The 18,495-nt window shown below is 31.3% G+C and overlaps 1 protein-coding gene across 2 annotated transcripts; it reads left to right on the top strand.

Moving 5' to 3' along the window:
- The first annotated feature begins 622 nt into the window (after positions 1-622).
- Positions 623-18,261, top strand: LOC128177600 (allene oxide synthase-lipoxygenase protein-like). 2 transcript variants are annotated; one of them, XM_052844371.1, is made up of 15 exons: positions 623-1,084; positions 1,706-1,750; positions 2,538-2,666; positions 2,805-2,902; positions 3,280-3,412; positions 3,538-3,633; positions 3,718-3,814; positions 11,490-11,607; positions 15,332-15,424; positions 15,613-15,673; positions 15,800-15,911; positions 16,369-16,460; positions 16,556-16,732; positions 16,961-17,124; positions 17,692-18,260. In XM_052844371.1, exons 1-15 carry the CDS (start codon positions 623-625, stop codon positions 17,804-17,806), a joined length of 1,992 nt encoding a protein of 663 aa, XP_052700331.1. In that variant the 3' UTR covers positions 17,807-18,260. The 2 variants fall into 2 exon arrangements, with proteins under 2 accessions (XP_052700331.1, XP_052700332.1); XM_052844372.1 differs by lacking the exon at positions 16,556-16,732 and having other exon boundaries at positions 17,692-18,261.
- The last annotated feature ends 234 nt before the right edge of the window (positions 18,262-18,495 follow it).

The following is an 18,495-nucleotide window of genomic DNA, read 5'->3' as shown; positions in this document are numbered from 1 at the left end:
AGTTGCAAAAGCCGTTAATAGGTGGCACCCCAGTTAACTATGGTTAAATACATGTATATACATGAATGTTTGTTTCCTGTAACAATCCCGAATGATTACGAATCGGTATGTAGGGATATTTTGGCTATTGTAATATCCTAATCATATAATACTATGTATGTTTATACTGTACATTGACACGCATAATAAAGAATCCAAAAGCATTTAACAGTTTAAGAGTATATGACTTCACATTCGTATAGAGGGCATAAACATGATTATATGTATAGAAATCAGGCTCACAACAATGTTTTGTACCTGTTTTATTTTGCTTTTTTAGTTGTCATTTTAAACTAGAACTGGTGTGCTTCAAAAAGTGTTGTGTTGATATATTTTGATTGAGATCAAATAATGGCTTGCGGCCGTCCTTTTGATTCCGAAATCAATTTGTTTCCTGTTTTGATTTGTATACTTCACGGATACAAAGGTCCTATGATCCATTTGAGAGGTATAGAATCCTATACTACGGCATTGACTATGATCAGCTGATATCTTAACCCGGACGACCGTCAGTAACGCTTCACCTGTCAGTTAAAGCTTGGATATGTACGTACACACTATACATATTCAATTCTAGTTCATAATGACAACCTACGAAATCAAGATAAAGACAGGGGACAGGCTAGGCAGCGGTACAAACGCTAATGTAGAAATAGTTCTCTTTGATGGCTCTGGAAAGCATACGAAACCTGCCAAATTAGACAACTGGTTCAGGGACGATTTTGAGCGCGGCCATCTGGATGTATTCACCATCAAAGATGAAACAGATATACCAGAAGTGACCGAGATTAAGTTGCGAAGAGACACGGCAGGACGTTTCAGCGATTGGTTCGTTGATCAAATAGAAGTGCTGAACAAGAACACTAGAATCACATCTATTTTTCCAGTTCTCCGCTGGATTCGTCCTAATGTTGACCTGTTCATTGGAAGACATGATACTTTTCTACCGCAATTTGATCCTAGACTTCAACAGAGAAATGCTGAACTTCAAGAGAAGAGAACGCTCTATGAATATGAGGAAAAGATTCCCGGTCTACCTGTACAGGTTTTTTCACATTTTTTTAAAGCCGCATAGTTCAAACAAATCTTTGAAAAGCCGTTACGTTGGAAATAAAAAGTACGGCAATTACACGTTTCAATGTTCTTTCAGAAGAAAATTAATCAAAATACATGTATTCAAATTTCATTAAATCCATCATTTTATTAAAAATTATTAAGATAATATTGCTTTTAATAATAGACCAATATTAGGTAAGAAAGTTAAATGTTCGTGGATATACAACAACAAAAGAGAGTTGATGAATAGAAACCGTACGTGGTAATAATCAGACACGATAAAAGCTGTGTTTGCATCAGGAATTAAAAATACAGAACAAGATGAAAAAACAAATGACAACTAATGCTATAACAATGACATCGATAACAATACACATATCTTAAAAAAAAAAGTAACACATGATACCATTGTGATACATGTAATGTTAAAGGCTGTCGCCGTTTTTCATTGAATGGCTTGGACGAGATTCTGGAATTTATTTAAGCAGTGTCAGAGACAAACTGACAATTATTTAAAAATGATTTCATCAAGGCTTACGGTTTTAAAAACTTTTGGGCTGACTATTTTTTTTAAAAGTTTATCAGATTATTATGCACTTTTTGTTTTTAGATAAAAAATGTTCCTGAGGACGAGGAGTATTCGATATCCAGAAAGGTAAGACAGGGCAGCAATAATGTGTAATATATTAAAAATAAAGAGATATATAGAAAAATTGCATAATTTTATTAAGGTATTGCACTTCTTACTGTGGATGTATGAACAAGACATTGAGAAAATATATTGTTGAAACTTTAAAAAAAATGAACTTAAAAAAATTAGAACGAGAAGGAGGCGTCGGTGTTCATCCAACTGAGTTCAGTAAGATTCAATCTGAGATTGAAGTCACTGAGAGGAAGAGTTCTGTATAGAGATTAAGAAATAATTCAATCTATTAGGCAAAAATATCATGGAATTTTTCTTTACCAAATAATAGGTAAAAGCTTAGATAGTCATACTCGTATCTATTAAAATATAACAAACTTCTACTAAGTTATTTGTTAACAAAACAGCCTTCTTAAAACTTGCTAATCTCTGAATTATGACACTTTTTAAATTATATGCAGTTTATTTTTATATACACTGTGTACGGGTTTCTGAATTAGAATGCGCAATTGAATAAAAAAAAATAAAATATAGGTGTCAGTTTCAGATTTTTTCAACAGATATATTTGCATTGTTTTACTCAGACAGTTTATCAAGCTTTCTGATTTTTATTTCTTCATGGTAAAAAGTACCTTTAAAATATATGTTCCAATGATAAACGAATACGTTTGTTTGTAGTAAAAACATCTTACGAAATATACGCTGTATTAATCATGTAAAATAATAATTTTGATCTTAGAATATGGCAGAATTAAGTTAACTCGAATTAAGTTCTCTTGAATTTGTTATTTGTATTAAGTGGGATATTGCAACTAAAGCACTAAGACTGCGTACGGAGAAAGGCTTGGATAGAATCTTTGGCTGTGGTCGTTGGGAAACATTTGACGATTTAACTAGTGTCTACTCAAGTTATTTTGAACGCCCAAAGGTAATGCATTTATATTCTTATATTGAGTTTCTCTTAAAAGATGAAAAAGATTTTGAATGTCATTTTGCATAAAAAGGTTTTTTTTTTTAATGATTTAGTTGATTGTGATAACTCTATACAATTTTCTTGGTGAAATAGGCAGTGGATGATTGGAAAAGTGATGAAAGTTTTGGCTGGCAACGATTAAACAGCGTCAATCCAAACCTGATTTATCTATGCACAGAAATACCCACCAAGTAATATGTTTTTAAATCTGTTTTTTGAACAAATATATCCGGTTCTCCCCCCTTTTCATCCTTTGTCGTTCTATTTTGTTTTCAAAAATCATTTAACATATCCCTGAGCTTGGTATTCTCCCGATGATAAGTTCATTAAATTAATTCTTCTTACAGTAAAAAAAAATAATTTATCACTCTTAAAATGATTGTAAATCAATATAATTCAAAAACTGATTTATGTTCAACAGAAGAACTAATGAAATATTGTGTTTTATTCCTTGATAAAAAGTTAATATATTGGCTTTCGCTTACCCTATATCTTTATTCGCCTTCTCTCGGTGATACGAAAATTACGTTCACACAGATATTGTTCCATTATACTTAAATATCCTCAGATTTGGAGTGACAGAAGATGATATAGCCTCTTTTCTCGAGGGATTGACTATCTCTGAAGCCATATCAGAGAAACGTCTTTTTCTTATTGATCTCGAAATACTAGACGGAGTGACGTGCTTCAAGGAATATGTCGTAAGAATTTCTTTGATTTTGAGGAAACATTAATGTTTTATATTTACTTTGAAGATGTTAGAGGAGAGAAATGTACACAACTACATAATCGTGTATTTATTTCTTATTTGAATCCGTTGATACAGTGCCCAGCTCCCATCGCTCTATTCTTTGTTAACGATAAGGGACAACTTATGCCGGTAGCTATCCAACTGTTCCAGCAGAAAGGTCCCGACAACCCGGTAAATTTTATCAGCAGATTTTTGATTTTGAAAGAAGGAATTTGATGAATTATCTTTTAACAAAGAACTTGTTTTTTTTTTTAGGTTTTTCTCCCCAGTGATCCACCATATACCTGGTTATTTGCAAAAATGTGGTACAATGTCGCTGATACTAGCTATCATCAATCTATATCCCACTTAGGTACTTAACCGACCTCGTAATAAGATTAAAATTTTATATACAAATTGAATACCATTATCATTTACTTTGTAGTAGTTGGGGCCACATGGACCGTGGATATCGGCCTGGATAGCTCAGTGGTAGAGCTACTGACTAGAGTTGCAGGGTTCCTGGTTCGATTCCCGGTCCAGGCATTTATTTCATTGCATTTTTATACTTCTTCCTCCTTTCCTACTACAACTTACCCCTATTTATTTTTTTTTTATATTTTAGAAAATGTTAAGCAACAAGCTGTGTTTTTTCGTTGAGTAATTTAAAAGGAGTTTCAACAGAATTCACGTTAAATATTTTTTTATGCAACCATACGTCAAAACGACTTAGTAAAATCTAACACCAGGCCTGGCCCAGCCTGGTCCCACCTTTGGCTTCATATTTGTCCTTGCCCTAAATTGAACATGATTTTCAGTGAATTTTAATACTTTTTCTAAGAAATTGAAAATTCTCTTTTTTTTAAGTTTAAAGAATATGTGTATATACTAACATATGTTACACATGTAACATGTGACATACTAGACTGAGTGAGTTTCAATTGATTTTAAATACACACAACAAATACATATAAAATGCATGACAACATTACTCTTATTATTGTCAAGGAATGGATTATGCCCAATGCCACCCCTACCCCCTCCCTTTTCAAATATGATTATGATAACAAAGTAAAACATCATTTTAAGGGACAGATCTGATTAAATGATCAATAAATATCTAAAACATTTGTGAACTGGTTTAAAGCATCAAATTTCTACCCTCCTGTAAACCGCTTTCAACATGCCAGTTTGCTTACAGTACTCTCAAGCAACAGTCAAACCAAAATTTCCCTCCGAAGCAGAAATACAATTTCAACATTTTCTGTCGCTAATCTGTTACATTGGGGTCAGATTCAATACCATTATCGCCGTTTAACATTTAATATGGTGTAATTTAATCGACGTTATCTGTAAATTACAGCAATTGCATTCACTACAGTTTGATTTAGCAGTGGTCTTAACCATCACGTCTTGATTACATGTACAGTTTCATGCATTTGTTGTTTGTATATTTAGGAACAATTTTTACATATGGGAGAAATTTTGTTATCAGAGTTTATACATAGCAAACCATTTTGTGACCTTTGATATTGGTAAGAATAAACAAATAGGTATCTACCTTATTTTGGTCCCAAACAAGTATTTGATTTAAGAATAATTACATTGGTATTGTTTGATTCTTAGAACAATTTGAGTAAAGTATATTGTGAAAAAACATGCCATAGTAATACAATGGCATGTTCACATTCTTAAGTACTTTAGAGTTAAATAACAGACTAGACCAATCTTAATTCCTCATGTCTGTAGTCATAAATTTTTCAATAGAAATTTTCAATTTTCAATAGAAATATAACTATAAAACACTAAAAGCCTTATATTGTAATTTACTTGTTTTCTATGTGCATTGGGCGACATCAATGAAAAATCAATAAAACTACAAAATTGTAAAGAAAGTATAAGGGTTAATATGCGGCCAAAAGTTAGGCTAAGCCAGGCTAATGGGTCTATGCTCCTTGTTCAAAACCATATGAACGTACAATGTATGCGGTTCGACGTGGCCAGTGCTACTTTGTACAACATTTTACCTGGGAATTTTAGATTTAAAATTTTTTTTCCGAAAAAATATTAAAAATTCCCTTATTTCTATTGCATACCCAGATTATTCTAAACTGCACATTTTTAAGGTTGGTCATGTTTCTATTTTTAATTATCTTAAAACAATGAGAGACCACATCATTTAACATTTAAAACTTACTAGTTCGTTTAATTATAGTAATATATACATTGTATATTATAAGTGTTTTAATATGCCCCACTTTTTGTAATTATTTTTGTTTCTCTGTCTGTAATTGGTTTTATGTATAGCGCTTTAGAGTAATTTAAGATTATATTTAGCGCTTTATAAATTGTGTATAATAATAATAATACATGTAATAATAATGCCAGGCCAGGCTTTGTTTCAAAGTCTGACATATAAGATCACCTTAAAGCTCTTGTAATATAAGAGTACAATTAGGTCAATGTTTGTCCTTAGCTGATCGATGAATTTCATCGAACATCTTTATGTGAAGGTAGAAAAAATCACTGCGCTCATTTGTAAGTCTTTGAAAGATGCACACTAATGCATAAAACGAGCTGATCTTTTGTATAAAAATTGATGTTGTTTTACCTGTCCTTTATACGCATGTCACTTCTATTTATCCCTGTAAGCTGCAATAATGTAGCCCTCTCCCGATTTTTTGTTTGTTTGGGAGAGGGTCAAAACACCATAGGATCTTCGTAATGGGGCAAGTGCGGGAGTGATTCACTCCCGCAACGATTTCGGCTCAAATTGTATATACATGACAGTAACATTCGGGGTTTTTTTTTTGTGTATGTCAACAAGGCAAATTGAATTTGTCCGCCATGTTTACCGACCTTGATCGCTTTTATTTTGGGACAGCCAATTAGAATTCAGGAGCGGATCTTGAACTAATTATAGTAATTCTTAAATTTTAAACATAAATAAATATGCATTTTCCATTATATATCATTTCCCTAAATGATGTTTTAGTGATAGAACTTGGTAAGACCGTTTATTTATACTGACAGTCACTTTATCAAGCCGGTTAAAACTTAAAGCGTAAATCCCATAAAATCACGCAAGAAGTGTCATGGCTGCTGAAAAACACGACTTAAAAACATGCTGATGGATTTTATTTGTTTTCGATTTATATACGGTTAGTTTGTTCAAACTGAATTAAAAAAATCATTTTATCTAAACAAAGTTAGATACGAAAACTATCTTTCCACACCGAAGTCAGTCGCATTAACTAATTTTGCACCATTATAGAGATCCTATGGAATTGTAGCCCTCTCCAGTAGACATCAGATATAGAAATGTCGGAGAGGGCGACATTACATTACTGCAGCTTTTCCCCGTTAGCTAATTTCGCGTTCGACGCGACAGATAATGTCCCTGTGCTTCTGTCTGCTAAAACATTATTTGTTAGTAGAATTTACAAAGATTTTAAGCTCACCTGAGCTGAAAGCTCAAGTGAGCTATTCTGATCACATTTTGTCCGTCGTCCATCCGTCCGTCTGTCTGTCCATCTGTCCGTCTCTAAACTTTTTACATTTTGCAACTTCTTCTCTAAAACCTCTCGGCCAATTTCAACTTAATTTGGCACAAAGCATCCTTATTGGAAGGCAAATATTAATTGCAAAAATGAAAGACCGATCTTTATTCAAAGCGGAGAAAACATCGAAACTGTAGATAATGGGGGTGCTTTTTTAAAAATCTTCTTCTCAAGAACTACAGAGTCAAATTCAATGTAATTTAGCATAAATAATCCTTATGGAAAGGAAAATATAAATTGTAAAAATTATGGGCAAGTTCTGTTTCAAATCTGAGTTATTACGAAAATAATAATAATGGAAGGGCGTGTTTCAATCAGTTTATAGCTTCGGGTTCGGTATCAATGAGTCTTGGTAAAATGGGTAGGCAAAGCCTGGCGGGGGCAAAAGAAAAGATTGGCAGTTATTAATCTGCCAATCTCATTAAACTTTTAAAAGTTTATTTGTATGCGCTGTAAATATCGCTGCAAAACAATGCATATTTTGGAATTGACGATTGCCGATCAGCCCCGGCTTTTATTTTGCCCTGGCCCAGGTTAGCATACTCATTTTACCAAGACTCGTATTCCATAATTCTAAAACGAAGCTCTTTGTTTTAAACAGCCATGACATATAATAAACGGGTCGATCTGACAATGATGAATTTGTTTGTTGTGCAACAGTTTGCGTACGAAGGGAATCTTTGAAACATGCAAAATACATTGGTGCCGATTTTGTGAAGTAAATTGAGGTTAAATATTTCGATGCGTTGACAGTTTCACATATGACGATGGTGTTAGCTTGTTTTGTTTTTGTTTTGTTTTCATTATTTATGCATTGTAACCTGGGAACCATCGCCTGTATTTTCTGAATTTTACGTATCAAATCAAACAGAGACTTCGGTAAAGCAGACAGTTAACTGTTTACCTGCGCAAATTAAGCAAAGTCTGTATGCATTAAAAAGTACTAAAATACAATTCATTCTATCGGTAATTCGGTATAATCGTTTGCGTAACATGGTAGATTAATGCCATGTATTTTGTTGAGATGTTCAGCATTTTCTCAAGTTTATTTAGTTTAAATAGAGTTACATATTGCTGACAGAAAAATGTAGGTTTATAAATGTATGTGATTCATTTTGAAAAATAAACTGTGCTCTTTATTTGTTATAGTGCATATTTCGTATGTTAAATTGTTTACAATTTTTATTTACTAACCATATTTGAGTGTTCAGCTTCGAATTATAAGCAAGATATAAACAAGATTTGCTCACGATTCTATGTTTGTACACAGATCTGAGGCCATTCTTTTTTCCATTTTAAATGCTGAATAGGAAATACCAAGTTATGAATCTTAAGCTGAATGTAATAAACTCATGTGAAAAAAATATAACTCAAACTTAGCAGAAATGTGAGCTCTGTATCTTGCTTATAATTCTACGATTGACGCTGAAATTTTGGTTGATCATTAGAAATGAAATGCTAAATGCTAAATACTTGCACAAAAAATTTAAGGGATGATATGCTGTATATAACAACTCTCTGGGGCCCCCTCTTTATACAATGAATAATATAAAATCTACATCAATTTTGATAGTTTTTCAGACACGAATAATTAAAAACGACACCGTTAAAACAGTTTCTATGGTTCTGACACATTTCTGTTGCGGAGATAAAATAAAAATTGTCATTATTCCTAAGAAAATATTACAGTTGAAAAATATCTTGGTTTGTAGTCATATGTTATTTTTCAATAAATATCAAAATGATAGATTGGCCTTAGTAAAATAGAGTGATGTGCCTGTCAGTAATGTAACATTGATTCTTATAGTTCTTTAACATGTCACGTGACAACATATTTCATTCCAGTGTATCCATCAATCAAGTATGAGTAAAGTTATAAAAGTCACACGAGTTTACTCTAGGTAAACAGCAGTCATTTAATTATACTGGAAAAGACAATTTAAATGTTTGAATGTTTTTAATTTGAGGAATTGAGAGCATTGAGGCACAATTTTCACTTTCTATAGGATTTTTAAAAAATAAAATACAATAACTATTGTATTATATTTTTTTTTAAAAATACAGTATCTAGTAAGTAGTTGAGGAAAAAATGTACGTATATGCTCTCATATATTTTGATCGCTTTATAAAGTGGGGGGGGGGGGAATCTTTAGAAGTTAACAGTTGACCCCTACCAAATGTTTAGCTTTATTTCTTGCGTAGGATTTTGTTATTCTCGGTAAAAATGGTATTCTATAAAGGTACAATGTCAAAGATTATGTGTATGCAAAAATAAATATTAAATTCGAATACTTTACAATATTTATTGTTTGTTATTCTACCGAGGAGCCATATGGCACAATATCTTTTGAACGCCCATTGTTGCTCAGGTGAGCGATGTGGCCCCATGGGCCTCTTGTTTAGTGTTTAATGATGCCATGTGATTGGTTAAGGGGTTTTGTCCAATCCATTTATTTTTTCACGTGAACATCAATTACATAACTGCGCTTACCTATATCACCATCTTATTCATTTTATTTCTAATTCGTAAAAGGCATTGTCCGCCAAGTTTCTTTTTCCAAGCCGTTAACCATACCGTAAAATCTAAGACAACCTAGAGATACTGCATTTCTGACTTGCGTTTCAGGTGTGCAATCGTGTGTAACGAAATCGGGGGATTATATACATGTGTTCGTGTGCTAGTTCCTCTTTATGTGCCATGTTCAGCTTAAAACACAAAGTTAAAACTTGTTCAATATTTGCGTTTTGGGTCTAAAAGTTATCAAAAACGTGTCTTTTATTACGATACATATTGTACAATACTGTAAATTCCTAATTAAACGCGAGGAATTAATATCTGTGTAAAAATCGCAGAAGGCCCTTCTTGCAAATTTTTATATATATCATTTCATTTTAAACTATTGATACAAATCATATTTTGTCAATTTTATTCACTCTTATTTAAAATTGTTCAAAAGGACTATGTGCTGTGTGGTCAAATATCTGCCCCCGATTTCAACCAGTTTTTAAATAATATCGTATTAAAATAAAATCTTCACACATCATTGTATAGAGGATGCCTATAACTTTAATGCTGATTTTAGTCATCATTGCTCATTCGCTGTTTGTGTATGACGTCACCTAAATGACATAATTCCTGCAAATTTCCAAACAAATGAAAATATTCTCATTTTTGCTCTATATTTTGCATTCGGAAGTATAGGGCGCAGGTCTGCTCAAGTGCGATTTTAACATATGTTTTTCTTCAGATAGTTATACACATTATACTAAAAAATGGTACTTGAACAAGCCTGCGCTCGATGTTTCCCAGTCGAAAAACCATCGGAAAACACCCATATTTTGCCACAAAACATCAATTTATCAAAATAATGCAATCTTCATGACGTCATTTCTATATTATGACGTCACTGTGGTGATAACCTTTTACACCTTTATTTCCAATATGATTTTAATGATTTTGGGGGCAAAAAATGCATAAAACCGCACATAGTCCTTTAAGTCCCAGTATAAAAAGAAACCAACTGACTTGTGTTTTTTGATCTTATCTATGGTGGCATATCTCTGCCTCTTGTGTGCAAGTTATTTTTCTATTAATTATGTCGACATGCAAGATGAATATGTTGACATGCAAGATGAATATGTTGACATGCATAACTATGTTGACATGAAGGAAAACTGCAATCAAATAAGAGTTTTAAAAAATCTCAAATATCGCCAACATGTGAGATCCAAGATGCTTGATACACTTCCTATTGATGTCAACATGCAACTTATTTATGTTAACATGCAACTTCTTAAATGTCGACATGCAACTTATTTATGTTGACATGCAACTTAGTAATGCTAACATGCAAGATAAATATGGTGACATGCAACATATTTATGTCGACATGCAATTTAGTTATGTTGACATACAACTTATAAGTTGTATGTCAACATATTTATCTCGCATGTCAACATACGTAAGTTGCATGTCGACATAAATAAGTTGCATGTCGACATAAATAAGTTGCATGTTGACATAAATAAGTTGCATGTCAGCATATTCATCTTGCATGTTAACATAAATAAGTTGCATGTCGACATAAAAAGTTAGCATCTAGCATCTTGGATGTCACAAGTGGGCGATTTTTGAGATTTTTTGAGATTTTGTATGATTTCTATCTGATTGCAATTTTCTTGCATGCCAACATAGTTATGTTGCATGTTGACATAATTATCTTGCATGTCAACATATCTATCTTGCATGTCGACATATTTGATAGAAAAATAACTTGCACACAAGGGGCAGAGATATGCCACCATACTTATCTTTCATTATCTTTGGAATGTAGTTTTGAAATGACATAATGCTAAAGTTTATGCATGTTTGTAGATACTCAAAATATTTATGTTAATTTTTTTTTTTATTTCTATCGTTAATCAAACATATTCATATCATGTAATACATTTCATATAAAAACTATTTGTCTTTTTTTCAAATAAAAGGATGCACCCATTTATTAATGGAAGGGATTTGTATAGCATCAAATAGATGTCTTTCGCCATCACACCCAATGTTTAAACTGTTGGCGCCTCATTTTCTCTACCATATTGCCGTAAACGAGTAAGTGTTTAAATTTACAGTAAGATTTGTATTCTGCCACTGTGTTACGTAGTTAAGAATGAAACATTTATTTTTAGAATACTCCATGTGTGTACTTGAATATTTGTTTTTTGTATCCATTCTATATTTATTGACCTAATCAAATAAGTGTTATTTGAGGACATTTTCAAATCGATTTAAATGAATTAACCCCCCCCCCCCCTCCCCTAAACAGAAATCAACCTGTGCCATTTTACAAAGTGAAAGGTAGCTGAAATAAAACTGAAAGGTAACTGAATGACTAAGTTTTGCTCCTAGACTTTCTATGTTAACAATCAGTTTACAGAATGGTTGAGGTTCATCGTGGAAAAGAAATGTCGTACTCGATTATTCCTAGTCAGTCACAATTTAAAGGATATTTGATCCTCCAGCTGAAATATTTTGATTTTACAAAAATGTTCAGATATCTTCACAACCAACCTAACTCTAAATCTGAGGAAAAACTTGGGATCTTTAACGCTTATTTTGGCGTTTTGGTTTATTTTACATGACCTTTCTTCACTAAACTTTGCAAGTTACAGATAAATAGCTTTTTCTGTATCATGGTATTGGAATATGATAAGATCCAGATATCACAATGAACAAAATATCAGGAAGTCTAGTTTGCATTAAAATTGGAAAACCAGAGCTTTTTACCCTACAAATGTCGAAAAAGAAGAAATGTTTATTTTCTTTTTGAAAACCTTTTGCCACAAAATAATTAAAGTTCGTTGCTTAAGTTCGTATAAATAAAATTTATAATAAACTATTTAGTAAAATATCTGATTTGGCATTGTAGAAATTAAATGATGATTCAAAATTATAAGACTGACTCTAGGTGAACACAAAAATCTCCCCAAACATTCCAACCTCTTGGTATATTTGATAAATATGTATGTTGATCAAAAGGTAAGGATCGCGAAGACTGCATTAACATATACTTAAAGTGAAGTACTTTTCTCATGAATGTCCTTGAAGTCCTGTTGAGAATACATAACTGAATTGAATACTTAAGCAGTACATTTGTTAACCTTATCTGCGTGATTTATCGAAAAATAGAACCACAGCACCATTTGTTAATTACCTCTCAGTTTAAGCATACTATTAAACAAAGTATTATCAATAGATACCAATATATATATATATATATATATATATATATATATATATATATATATATATATATATATATATATATATATATATATATATATATATATATATATCAGGCTTGGGGCGAATTTCATTGTAAAGATGCATTACCATTACCATTACTTTGTGAAAAGTCAAAAATATGTCTTTGAAAAGTAAAGCTAAATAAAGAGTTTTTGCAAATGTTTCAAGTATAAAACACTCTTTAACATCTGTACAGGTTCTTGTTCAGTATCAAGTTCAAATTTCATGACTTAAACATTGTACAAGATTAATTCTTTATTTGCTCACTATATAATCATAATCATGGTTTAATGTTGGGGTTATTAAAAGCTAAATAGAGATGTTTCCCCAGATTACACAAATCTTTAAAATTGTTGACATTTAATTGTATTAATTCTAATATGAACAGAGGAATTTTTACAGTAATATTTCCTTATATATTTTAATTGGATTTCTTAATACTGAGGACACTTTAAGACAAAAGATTGCTATTGCACTTTATGATCATCAAAGTTTCAAAAGGTCCATCTTTCAAATGCATCCTGAAAGGTTTGAAAAAAATTATACTAAATAAACGTTCTGCAGGAACAGTTGAAGCTGGCACTGAAAGATTGTTTGGCAATCTTTATCTTAGGATATATTAAGTGGAATAATAGAAAAATACATTAATCTTGTATCTTCTATCAGTCCAAACTAATATTCTTAATATAGAACAGAGAGAGAGAGAGAGAGAGAGAGAGAGAGAGAAGGAGAGAGAGATTAATAATTTTCAAATGGGTTATAATGTTGGAAGTGATTTTGATTTCATCATGGATGGACAGTGCATTCATGTTGTTTTTAACGGTGCATATCTGTCCACTATTCTATTGGAACATAGCCAAGGGAAGGGGATTGGGGTGTTAAGCACTTCTTAAAACAATAGAATGTTTCTATGATTATCCTGGGGGCATAGTGTGTTGTTGACACATTCTTTATTGAAGTGCAATCTAATTGGAGTAAATTTTCTAAATGGTTTCTACGCGGGGGTGTTAAGGAAGCATATGGAATCTGAGTTGCATGTAATTCCGTGAAATCACAAATCTTAGTTATTATGTACATATTCAAATTTCTAAGCAACGAAACGTAGATCAAAAACAAATAAAAAATACTGAAGACAATTTTTTTCCAGAAATTAGTTTGTGTTACGTAGATTTACACATTGATGACGTCATGAGTAAAAGTTGAATGTCGTGTGAATTTGATCGGAAAGCATTGTAAACATATTCAAAATATAACTAATCTAAGAACTCTAATAAAGTACTGTGGTGTGATTTATTGAGAATTGAACATAAGAATACTGGGGGAGATGTTAGTTTTATCAATTATTCGCTAAAAGGTATGTAAATTTGCTTTTATTTCTCAGCCAGGCTTTCCTCTGTCGTTGTTTACGATGTAAAAATCCGACCAGAACAACACTACCCCGTATATATTGAACTTGAAATTTTATATGTATCGTTAGTTTGATCAATGTTTATATTGAAAAGTACTGCTAGAATCCCATGTTGTGTGTTGAATTGATGCAATTTGCCGTTTTCCGTGCAAACTATATAAAAGTTGGGAAGGTTTTACTAGAACCGGATAAATAACTTTTTAATAAGGACAAACATAGGATTCTAGCAGCGGTTTTGATTAAACTGCGATGTTTTGCTTTCACTTGGTATGCTTATTTTATTTTGGAAACCGCGGGGTAGTGTTGTTCTATCTCATTTTCTGTTAAGGAATATACGTAAGCTATTTATAGTTGTCACGTGATAATGTACCAATGTGGCAGTAATGTACTACCCGATTTTATTGCACTTAAATCTATTTTAAAGGATAATACTAAGTTTTTGATCTTATTCAAAATAATTTTTTAATTTAACGATTTTGAATATAACAGTCAAAATAAGACGCTAAATTGCCCATATGCTTCCTTAACACCCCCGCGTAAGTCTTAATAAGAACGCTCTTAAAAATGTTATTAAACTGTGTTGTTATATCTATTTATATAAACAATTTAAAAATTAATTTTTTAAATCTTTTTAAATACATGTTATACATGTACAACTAAAACATTTTTTTTCTCAAGAATTGTTTTTCTCTTCTTTAAAGTAATTTTAATTAGATACAATTTCAGTTGTTCATTTATTTAGAACATTTTTTAAAAGTGAACATGCATAAATAAGCATAGTAATGCAAAGTATTGCCATGTAATGCCAGCATAACACTAGATTTTGGAAAGTAATGCATTACATTACCATTACTTGTAATGCTAAATTTGTGGCATTACACATCACGAGCATTACTTTGAAATCATGTAATGCATTGCAAATTACCAATACATTTAGCATTACCCCAAGCCTGATATATATATATATATATATATATATATATATATATATATATATATATATATATATATATATATATATATATATATATATATATATATATATATATATATATATATATATATACTGGGTTATATAACAAAACTATTCATTTTCCAAAGCTATTTTTTTTTTATTTCTAGTCATAGCCTAAGCTCGTTAATAGACGCAGGGGGCATTTTTGACACTACCATGGCTATTGGGCATGCTGGTGCGTTAGAGCTTATAATAAAGGGGTGAGCATAACTACACATATTTCATTATTTCTTAAGATATTGACCTGAACATTTAGGCAATTTGTTGAATCATCAACAAATTATATCCGGCAATGGAGATCAGCAAAATTATTTCAAATTATATAAATTCTATAATCATGGGGAACAAAATTTTATTGTATTTGATTGAGTTTTTGTTTAATGTTCAGAGTTCGTAAATGGAGGATGAATGTTGATGGAATTTATCCAGAACTATTGAAGAGCAAAGGGGTTTGTTTGGTTTTTTTTCCTTTTTTTTCTTTTTTTTTTTTTTCTTTTTTTTTTTGGTGTGTGTTTTTTTTTTTTATTTTCCTTTAAGATCACAATTCTAAACTAGCTAAAATAATACACTGATAGGTATATTGCAAAGACGGATCAATTCTTCCAACTTTTTACCAACGTGACGATATGCTTACGCTATATGAAGCTATTCATGGCTACGTAACCAAATACGTCAATCTTTACTATGGTGAGTAAAGTAAATTTATATTAGATACTATTAAATCCGTCTTCGCTAGCCAATGGTTTCCGATAAGCTACGCTTCTCTGAGAATCATAGTGTATCGTAAACTCTTTTGGATAGAAAAGATGTTTTTAATCTTTCAAAGCATTGGTATAACAACTGTAAACAGAAATAATTAAGCTTGCAGATGTAAAATGAATGCAATTTTAACTAATATGAAATGTTACATGTACTTACATGTAAAATTATATTTTCAATTATCAAAATAAAAATATTGTTTATATCTTAAAAGTTGTTGAGATGCTTACCTCTTAACAAATTAATTGTTTCTGCTGCTCATGATAATATAACTTGAGTATAATGTCTAAAAAGTCCAAAAAAAATTACAATATTGAAACCCTCAGTTGGTCGATAAGGCACACAATATTTCCTTACATTGCGTTGACACAACTTTAAATTTTAGACACTAGTGACAAAATCATTGTTGATAACGAAATCCAAACCTTTGGACAAGAGCTGACCAAATCCAAGTCGGATGGAGGCTGTGGTATTTTAGTTAGTATTCATGTTTTAAAACATGCAATTTTTAGTTAATGTACAGTTTTTAGCCTATATAATTTAAGAATCATTAAACATTTTTATTTTGTAAGGGCGTACCCTTTAAAAATGGGAGGTTCAGTTCAGTTGAACAGCTTACAATCGTCTTCACTAGCATCATTTTTACGAGTACTGTTGTACATTCGGCAGTTAACACTGCTCAATATGATACTTATGGATTTCCACCAAACTATCCAACAAGACTTGACGGAGCACCGCCAAAGAATAAAGTGTGTATACACCCTAAACTCAATAACTTTTTTTTATACACAATTGATTAAACATTCTATTTATGAACTACAACTATTGTATTTATTTGAATACTTAGCCTCAGGTGTTTTAGCGCTATGGTCAAAAGATTAGTTTGAAATATAAATAAGTTTAAAAAAAATTGTTTTTGACTGTAATATGGTATAATTTTAGTCTTATTCCCTCTCAAAGTCCCTTTTTTCCCTCAGAGCCCACTAACAGAGGAAGATATTGTAAAGTGTGTGGTAGATAGGGAAACAACCATAGAAGTCATCTCCCTCGCTGTAATTCTCAGCGAAAAAATTAAAAATGCTCTGGGAGACTTCGAAGTCAACTACACATATGACCCAGCTGCAGTGAAGATTGTAGAGGAGTAAGTTTATTTACAGTTGTTCTTTATATTTTGATATTTTGAAGTAAAAGAAATCTTAATTTTCATTAACGGCAACTATAAAAGCGTTCAAATTGTTTATGTGTATTTTCCCCGAAATCTTTTGTTTCAATGAAATGTTGTCAAATGGGTATCGGTATATAAAATGATAAAATTATTAAATTTTTTAATACACAATGACAATTTCAATACAAATTGAGTCATTAAAAAACCTTCAGGTAACACTATGTAAAAAACCCACAAAACCACTATCCCTACAGGAACACAAATGTAAGAGTACTGACTTTGTTTCGGGTTGTGCATTAAGTTTTCTGGAGCGGACACCTGACACAAATTGAAAATACCAATACCAGAACGAAAAATAAAAGAAAGTTTTTAATTAGATTTCTATTTTAGTTATTTATGAAAACAAAAATAATGCATAATAACCACAACTTAAAATCTTTAAGTTTTCATTTATTGAATCTGGAGAATCAGACATAGATTTAAAAAAAAATTGAAGTGTTTAAGTTGTAAACTGCACAATATATATTTTTTAATCTTTCCCAGGTTTAGGAAGGAATTGAAAGATATCGGTCAAAACATCAATCAAAGAAATGAGAAACTGGAACGAAAATTTGAATACCTCCACCCAGAAGAAATTCCAAACTCCGTAAGCTTATGAGTTTAAAGCTTTTGTAATCCTTATACATGCACCGGAAGAAAAGATCAGATTGGTCAATTTCAGCTGGATGTTGCTATTTTTCTACCTGAATTGACTTTTATAATTTATCAGGAACAATATCGATTAAAGGTGTTTCTTATGTTTCGGGTTTTTAAAAAAAATCTTAAAGCATTGTTAAATAAAACATACCGTACAATAAAAAGGTATGTCAATGTTCATATCAATATCAACCTATGTTTTAAATATTCCATTATGCACAATATTTACCTTCACTTACATATTTTTTATTTTTAAAGATAATTTTACAACCGTTTTGGAAGACTAATATCAAAATTAAAACGTTAAATTAACTACAAATGTAGTTCATAATCTGATAATAACTCAAATGTATTCATTGTTTTGATTTTTTTTCAAACTACAACAATCTGTTCTTATTGGTTACATTTATAACTATGAGATACATGTATCAATATGCTACACATGATATACATGTAAATAAACTGTAAAGATAAATTTTGTTACTGCGTTATTTCTTTCAAAAAATTCCGATTGAAAGGGCTAATATGACCGGGATCGCCCTTCTAAACAGTGTCAAGACATTGAAATGCCGTCACATATAGTATATAAATACTCTTAATATCGCTCATAAATCGAAAGATATTTATTGTCAGAGATAATAAACTGGTTTT

Source organism: Crassostrea angulata, chromosome 3 (genome assembly GCF_025612915.1).
Source record: "Crassostrea angulata isolate pt1a10 chromosome 3, ASM2561291v2, whole genome shotgun sequence".
Classification (NCBI taxonomy): Eukaryota; Metazoa; Mollusca; class Bivalvia; order Ostreida; family Ostreidae; genus Magallana; species Magallana angulata.
This window is presented reverse-complemented; position numbering and strand designations above follow the sequence as displayed.

Bases quoted from the DNA above. Each gene is read 5' to 3' on its own strand.
- LOC128177600 (XM_052844371.1), top strand. From the start codon at position 623: ATGACAACCTACGAAATCAAGATAAAGACAGGGGACAGGCTAGGCAGC. The intron at 1,751-2,537 runs GTAAGACAGGGC...ATTTGTATTAAG, and splicing joins AGTATTCGATATCCAGAAAG to TGGGATATTGCAACTAAAGC. The intron at 15,912-16,368 runs GTGAGTAAAGTA...TTTAAATTTTAG, and splicing joins ATACGTCAATCTTTACTATG to ACACTAGTGACAAAATCATT.